Raw genomic sequence first — 8,518 nt, 5'->3', positions numbered from 1 at the left:
GTTTATTTTTAGTGAATATTTATTTATTAACTGAAAGCTAACTACAGCACAAAATAACTGTATAAAGTTTATCCAATAAGACATAATATCATTTGACCACATTTTCAATATTTCATTTTGCCTATTAACAGCCCAAAATATGGCATTCATGTTTTGAAACAATGTCACTATTTGGCACAGAAGTCTATTTACACGAGAGCTCGTTTCATTTGCCATTTATTCCAGTAACTTGAGAACAATTATTTGCAACTAAATCTAACAGTATTTGTACAAGTACTTTCAAGCTAAAATACTGCTAAAAAATTCCAACACACATGCAGTTTAATATGTTTACATAATACCATATATTTATTATAAAACCTGTGACTCTAAGCGCTTTATAGGATGTGAATATGGGAGTCACTCTACCCTCTAACGAATCATGGCCACGTCTGACAGAGGAGACCTTGCTGAGCATGAGTCCTGTGTTCAATGGAGTTGAAATGGGTTGGCTACTCAGACTGCTCAGGAATGTTCCTGCGCCATCATAGAATCGCCCCATAGCGCAAGTCACACGAAACTGCAGAGGATTTTCAAGTATAAGCCCTTAGCAACCGAGAAACCGGTAGCACAAGCAGCATTGGCAAAACACACTCTTATTAGGCAGGTGGGCTCCGTTTTAAGCAAAGTCAATACTGAAATTCCAAACATACAAAACAGATAAATTACAGAGTGATTATTTGTCTTATAAAATGGTTTTCTGCTTTATAAAAGGATTCACAAATTTCCTCTAACTGGCAGCTCTCCTAATGCATTTAAAATACAATTTAACTTACAAAACTTCAATTTACACAGGACTTGTTGCACAACCATTGTGAGAAGCAAAGTACACCTATATACAGTACTTAATTTTTCTCTCTCAGGATTTAGGTAAATGTCTTATTGTCTCTGTAAAAGACACTTAAGCCAAAATGTTATATTTTAAGCCACTGAGATAGAAAGTAAATATTGCCTCTAAAACATGGATATTCCAGAAAATGTAAGTATGTTTGTGATTTTTGTATTTACAATTTGGGAAGTCATCTTTACAATGTAGATCGTTAGATAGCACAAGTATATAGCTATCTTCAGGCCATAATATTGGGCCCTCTTCTGCAGAAAGTTGTTTTATTTTATTTTTGTGGGTTTTCTCCCTTTGTAGCTGTGTAACTCTAAAGAGATGTTAATTGTGGTTACACAGTAGCTAACCCATGATATATCAGTTTTATACTTCATTGCACAGAATCACCTTTAAAAACCCAACTTCCTGCATTTCACTGCTGTTCCCACTGTTTACTCTGGGTGATTGTCATTCAGATAACGTTCTCCTTTATTAGCACTAAGCTCTCTGTGGGGGGTGGTGGTGAGGAGGTGGGCAGAGAGCCTGTCTACTGTATCTCTGTGCCCCCTCAGTACACAGCACAAAGCCTGGCACCTAGGAAGCAAGCACTCAAATACTTATTGAATGAATGAAGAAATGGCTGGATTAGGAGAACTGTCTGGAAGGCTTCCTTCAGTCTAGCATCCAATCCAGGATGTTTCTGGAATGTGTCCAATCAAAATGAATTTCCAGAGTCTGAAAAATCACAGAACCTCCCTCTTTTTCATTATACACTTTCTGTAAAATCCATAAAACATTGAGCCCTTGATGACATGGAAATATTTCAAAAAATTAAACCACCTTAGAGGTCAGAGGACAAAGCAGAGGAAACTGAAGGGTCATTTCCTTACTCACCAACTGCTGGAGGGAAGTAACAAGGCACACAGGTTGACCAAAGTCCAAAACCAAGTTAGACTTTTGGCAATTGTGTCCAGACTGAGAAGTGGTGCTTTTGAGTGTTTCAATACAAACTTAGACACAGGTATATTCAGAAACAGCGGAAGCAACTAATTAAGAGCTAGAATCAAAGGAAATTACCATTTGCCAGACATATAGATCTGTTCCAGGCAGGGCCAGGGGAGATCGTATTCTGTTGGCTGGAACCATTTCACTGTGCTGATGCTCATACCCATTACAAGCTGCATGTGAAATAAAAGTGAAATAGCAAAATCCAGCTGTAGGAGATAAAAATAAAAATCCTAAAGTAAAATATGTTTGAAAGCACTTGAGTGGGTAAAGCAAAACAATATAGTCAGTGGGGATGCTAATAAGTTAATCAACTTAAAGTGTTTGTGATTGCATTAAAAAGTAAAGCTTCACAGTATATGGTGTATTATGCCTTTAAATGAAATAGTCTGGACCACATTCAAACGATTTCATCTTAAAACCTAATACAGAATAAAGTACAAATCTAAGAAGCATGAGAATCTAAAATTAAACCATAGTTATTAAGCAAAAGAGTTTATGAATCTGAGTTCTTCCAGGAGGCCTCTTTAGAGTCTTGTAACTAAATGAACAGTAAGCTATCTCTGCTTACAGTTAATGAATTAGTTTTTCTATGGATAATGGTGTTTTACAGGAATGACTTTATTTTCAGGAGAATACGAACACTGAAGTGGAATCACCACATCAGTAGTTCTAGTGATAGAATGTCAACCAAAAAACTACCTTAATAGAATATGTATACTAATTTGCCTTCATAATCATTTCCCCAAATACCTACCTCTGTATTCTGTATTTATCATTGCACCAAATGAGAGCAGCCACGAGAGAATTTTTGAAACTCTTACATATATAAGAGGAGGTGGTTTCCAGAAGCTATCTCCAAGTTCATCTGGTAAAATACTCCTGCTCCTCTTCTATGAAATGTAAAGTCTCTGTACATTAACTTTCCTGTAGATCATTTCAGCCCACCATTTTCAACTTCAATCTAATGGATTTAAATAAGAATTATGATCTCTAATCAAGAATGAACATGTTAGCTTGTCACTGTAGATATTCAGAGATTTTAGGGTATTAAAGGCATTTTTTTCCTGAATGTACTTTACATATATATATATATATATATATATATATATATATATATATATATATACAAATACCTTCTATTGTTAAATAAAAACTGTTTTGCACCAGTAGTTATTAATCCAAATAATTTGCATTTAAGTAATTTCTAATTGAAAGCCTAACTCATGAATTGTTTATAGTGACAGATAATAAACTATTAGTCATTTTAAAGCTTTAAAAGTAAGTTATCAGGATCCACTTCAATCTCCACATGATAATAAAGGATTATTATGTGCAGTAACCTATTTATGAAAAGGAAACAGTGTGCTTCTTTCAGACGCCATCAATTGCTTTAATAAGGAATTGAAAAGCTGGACTACTTTATATGCAGATCACCATTCCAGTTGCATAAGGATTTACAATAGACAAAACAAAACTATTTTTTTTGTAAAGAAGGGCTGTTTGTTTAAATCACACAATAATATTTGCATCTAAAAATTATTTACAGGCTAATAAGGCTTCATAAATGTTATGTAGACTTGGTTAGTTAAAATCATTTTAATGCTAAGACCAAAACCAAAAGTTTGCTGAAGCTGACAAGGAAAAATTCAAGTAACCCTTGCTTAAAGAAGGCAGGAAAAAAAGGATGCCTACTTTCTTGGTTTAGGTACTTATTAATCAGGTTGGAGATGCAAAGAGTACATCATTTGATAGCACCCTGTTAACGCTTCCATAAGCTCAAGAGGAAAACGCTGCTTTCTCTGAAAATGTGAACATTGAGAAGGATTCTGAGTCTAACCTTTAATCCTAAAAGAAACAGAAACTAACGTACACATTTGTCTCTGCTGCCTTGAATTTGCAAAGAACTTACTTGGGAAGTCTTAATCTCACCTTTGAAGTCTTCCTTCAAGGTATGTAATGGCTCATATGTCTTTATTAAATGAGGTGTGTGGCGGCCTCTACTGGTGTGTGTTTATAGAAAATGTTTCAATAGGCAGAAAAAATACTAATTTCAATTAAAAAGTTAGAAATACAGACTCTCATTTAAATATACAAAAATATCTAATTTAATGCAGAAAAAATATATTACAAGTTGTGTAATGTACTCTTAATTAGGAAAATAATCTAAAACACTGACCATGTTAGTGTAAAATAACGATTTACGGAAGGGCATTAATTGTTCAATTCACTCTGATATTGGGTTAAATATATTTTATTAATGAATTACTAATCCCAACTGAGGCATTTTATTACCTCTAGTCCACTGTTAAGTCCTCTTAGTTGACTTAAATAAAATCACTTAGAACAAACCCAAAGGAAAGGAAATATTTTACAGTTAAATCTATAAAGTCCTAGAACTAGAATCATTTGATGACAGTCCGGTTTCTATAACTCAAGCAAACTGTATGTTGACTTAATATAGCTGACATTTCGATCTATTTTACAGTGTTTTTAATTTTAAAAATACAACACATTAAAATATGTTCAATTTATCAAAGCTAAAAGCAACATTTAAGTAATGTACTTAAAGTGCAAAGGCACTTTAACACGAAGAAGTGATGCCTAGTGACTATGCTTGGTAACTGAAGACGGAAATACCATATATCATTATTTACAAAAGAATTTATAGTCTCAAAAGATCTTTGGAGATCTTCTACAAAATACACTAAATATCCATTTTCATTTGAAAAGTTTGCTTACTCTTTCTTCATTCACTATAATCTCCTCTTCCCATTCCCACACTGGAAAAATAAAAGAAGAAAAAGGAAACAAAACCATAAACAAAATATATGAAAAAAAAATGCATTGTAGAAACATTCATGTTCAATGATGATTCCTAAGGAGAGAAGGAAAAAAAAGGTGGGGGAGGGAGGAGAGCAAGAGAGAAATAATTTAAAGGAAAACTTGAAAAAGCAGTATCATTGCTTCACCCCATCCCCCAAACATCTTCAAAGTCCCCCATTGAGGCTGGGAAAGGGAGAACACAAACACACACGAAAGCAAATGCAGTGTTTCCAACAGTTTGGAGCAGCATCCTTTGATGCCAGAGGGTTGTAAATGATTTCCCTTCACAGCTGACTGATTGCAGTTTGTTTTTCCAGAACTTCGAGGTAGTCTGGTTCTGATTGCGGCTTAGCTTGCAGTAAAGGGTGGTCTGGTTTTGACTGCCCCACAAAGCATTTCCTGGGAGTTCCATATAAAACGGTTTTATTGATTCTGTCTTGGTTTTGGCGTCGAGATTCATACGAAGGGGCGAACTGCCTTTTAGGTAAGGTACAAAAGTTATAGTGGACGAGTCCTGCACTGGGGAGCTCCTTGACGCGCTCAGCGATATTCTGATACAGCAGCTCGGGCTCTCTTGGGGTGGCTTGCTTTTCTAGCAACTCGGTGGCACTTATAGTGTAAGCAAGTGTGGCTGGCTCTTCTTTCTTCTCCTCCAGGTTGCTGTAACTGAATTCTTGCAGGTTTCGGTAATAGGCCACTGGGTCTCCTTCCTTCTGCATGTAGATGGGGTTTTGGCACATCTGACCCACAGGTGGGGGGATGTAGTTATAGACGTGGCCGTCTGCTTTATCCTGAGTCTCAGTGTTATAGGACCCATACTGTAACTGGAAGGAACTTACATCTAAGTTGTTGGCACTCCTGGGAACACTTGGCACTCCCTTTCGGCGTTTCAGGACAAAGACGAATAGGCCAGCCCCAAAGCAGACAGATAAGATAAAGACAACCAGCAATCCTAAAATTAAGACGGAAAGTGGAACTTCAGTGTGTAGTTCAGGATAGGAACTGGGAGACACACTAAGTGAGCGAGGTGTGTCTGTGTTGTGATTCATTGACAAAATGGTTCCGTCTGACAAGTTTGGACCGTCTGGACAAATAGCCTCCCTGCCCAGAAACTTCAGGATCTCTCCAGCGTGCTTAGCGGGAGATTCACAGGTCACCTCATTGATGATGACAGGGGAGTTGGCATGCTCTGTCCAGTCCTTTAGTCCCATGATGTCACAGGTGCAGTCCCACGGGTTCTCTTGCAGATCTATCTGGATAAAAGCTGGAAGCTGATCCAGAACCCCTTTCACAGGCAGGTGAGAAAAATGGTTGTTTCTCAGATTCAGCCTGGTGAGGGCCGTGCCCCCAAATATATTATCAGGTAAGGACCGCAGCAGGTTGTTATTCAGAAACAGTAGCTGTAGGTTAATCAAAGCATCAAAGGTCAGCGGCTTAATTTCCTTAATGACATTATACTCTAGATAGAGATACTGCAAGCTCTGCAGTCCATCAAACATAGCCGGATATAGCACTTCAAGGTAATTGCCATTTAGATAAAGTCTGCGTAAACTGGTCAGGTTTGTGAAGGCACCTTCCTGAATGACTGCAATCCTATTGTTTCCTAAATGCAAGAGATCCAAAGAACTGTATTCTAAGAGGTCATTCTTATAGACAGTTTGAAGATAGTTCCCTGTTAGGTAGAGTTTCTTTGGACTGGTAGGTTTAGGCTGCAGGTCGGAGATATTAGTGAACTTCCTTTCTTGGCAGTTGACATTTAAACCATTGTCTGAACTCTGAGAGGTGCAGACACAACTACTGGGGCAGGTGAGGGGCACCGGGGACTTGGTCTGGTACACCATGATGGGTCCAAAGCTCTGCCTGTCTTTCGACACTGTGACCCGGGGAGTTGGGCGATTTCTCATTTTGGGTGGCCGGCTGGCTTTTGCAGCCCTGGTTGGGTTGAGAGCTGGATTCATTGTAGGCGACAGCCTTTGGACATGTGTGTCAGCGTGGCCGCCCCTCTGACCGGAGTCACCGGTACTTTTTCTGGGACAGAGGTCTTGCCTGGTCAGCTGGGTCACATCTTTCCCATGCAATCTGAAGGGAGTTTCACAGACAATCTCCCCCACAAAAACGGTTATGGTGTCCAGCCAAGCCTTGAGAGGAAGTAAGTCACAAGTGCAATTCCACGGGTTTTCCTCCAGCTGAATCTCCATGATGCCTCCGATATGCTCGAGGACGCCGGCGAAAGGCATCACTTTCAGCCGGTTCCCTCGCAGGTCTAAGTGGGTCAGCAGGACGAAGCGGAACACATTGCTGGGCAGAGACAGCAGAAGGTTGTCATTCAGGATGAGCACTTTGAGCTTGTTCAGTTTGCTGAAGGCCCCCGCCTCGATGGCACTGATGTAATTGTAGTCGGCCTGGAGGTACTCGAGGCTCTCGAGGCCCAGGAAGGTGTCCTCCCTCAGCACTTCGAGCTTGTTGTTGTTGAGGTGCAGCCTCTTGAGGGTTTTCAGGCCGCTGAACGCCCCGGTTCGGATCTCCTGCAGCCCGTTGTTACCCAGGTGGAGAGTAACCGCGTTGGAGTAATTGACGAACTCGTTGGGGTACAGTCTCGTCAGGAGGTTGCCATTGAGGAAAAGCTGATAGATTCGATACTGGGGGGGCTGGAGCAGGCTGACAGTTGTAAATCCTTTGTTTTCGCAGTTAATATTCAGTACGTTTTCCTTCTCTTCGCACAGGCAGCGGATCTTGCAAATGTCTTTGGCAGTTTTGCGACTCTCGGTCTGTAAGATCCCGGCCACGGTTAACACACTGAGGAACCAAACGCCGCTCAGCATCTTTAGGCACCGTCGGTGTCAGCTCAGGTACCTACAGGCAAACCTTGGGGAGGGGGGCGGGAGAGAGCGGGATGCGGGGGAGAAAGAAACACGGAAGCCTGATTAAAATGGCAAAGCGAGGGGGCGGAGTGGGACGGAGGAAGAATGCGGGGAGTGGACAGCACGGCAGAATGAAATCACTGCGTTTTTCAAAGCGGTTTCTGCTCTCCTCCCCTCCCCCCCCCCCCGCCCACCCACACACGCGTCCCGGAACACACATGCTTGCACCTGATTTCCCGGCGGGTCGCAGCCAGCCGCGGAGTCATTAGTAACCGAGTTGTCCTACTAAATCCAGCCCATCTCCTCCTCCTCCTCCCCTGGGGTATCTTGAAGAGATCTCGGGCGGCTAGCCCGTCCTGGGCTCGCAGCAGAAATTGCTTTACTTTTTTTTTTAACTGCGCAAAAAGGGGGTGGGAAAATCAGGGGACTGGCGGCGGGGGAAGGGAGAGGGTGGAAGAGCAAAGACAGCGCGCGGTGGGGGTTACTCACACATCAGGAGAAGACGGGACCCCTCTCCTCTGCAGCCCGCCGGTAGTTTAGCATCTTCGGAAAGAGAGGGAGAGCAAGGTAAAAGGAGACGCCGCTTACGGAAGGATGCCCTGCTTTCTGTCGGTGGATTAAATTTTGCTGGGGGGTGCGCACAAATTAGGAATCCGGCAGGCGGCAGGAGAAGAAGAGGAGGGTTGGAGCGGCGGGAAGCTGAGCCCACGGTGACCCGGGGGTTCGACTGAGCAGGGAGGTCGCGAAGCCTGCCGGCTGGGTCGGCGGGCGTCGGAGACGACCGAGACTGGGCGCGCACTTCCAATCCGGCGGCAGTGGCAGCAGTGCGCCCGGCAGTTTGAATTTGAGAGGCTTTGCAGGTTCCCCGGGACAGGGCTGGGGTGACGTCACGGGGGGAGGGGGGAGGGGACAGGCTGGGGATCGAGGGCGCGCAGTGGGGGAGGGACGGGCAGATGCTTCCCTTCCC

At 42.1% G+C, this 8,518-nt stretch overlaps 1 protein-coding gene across 2 annotated transcripts; it reads right to left on the bottom strand.

Annotated features, from left to right (window-relative positions):
• Positions 1-4,033: 4,033 nt before the first annotated feature.
• SLITRK2 (SLIT and NTRK like family member 2) lies at positions 4,034-8,144 on the bottom strand. Of its 2 annotated transcripts, none has more exons than XM_057538218.1 (2): positions 7,780-8,144; positions 4,034-7,555 (listed from the first exon to the last, which is right to left on the bottom strand). In XM_057538218.1, the coding sequence occupies exon 2, from the start codon at positions 7,510-7,512 to the stop codon at positions 4,975-4,977; it is 2,538 nt and encodes an 845-aa protein (XP_057394201.1). In that variant the 5' UTR covers positions 7,513-7,555; positions 7,780-8,144; the 3' UTR covers positions 4,034-4,974. The 2 variants fall into 2 exon arrangements, with proteins under 2 accessions (XP_057394201.1, XP_057394202.1); XM_057538219.1 differs by having other exon boundaries at positions 8,041-8,144.
• Positions 8,145-8,518: the final 374 nt, after the last annotated feature.

Source organism: Balaenoptera acutorostrata, chromosome X (assembly GCF_949987535.1).
Source record: "Balaenoptera acutorostrata chromosome X, mBalAcu1.1, whole genome shotgun sequence".
Lineage (NCBI taxonomy): Eukaryota > Metazoa > Chordata > Mammalia > Artiodactyla > Balaenopteridae > Balaenoptera > Balaenoptera acutorostrata.
Note: the sequence above shows the minus strand (reverse complement) of the source record. Positions and strands in the feature narration are given on the sequence as shown.

Excerpts from the sequence above, each read along its gene's own strand:
- SLITRK2 (XM_057538218.1), bottom strand. The coding sequence starts at position 7,512 with ATGCTGAGCGGCGTTTGGTTCCTCAGTGTGTTAACCGTGGCCGGGATC.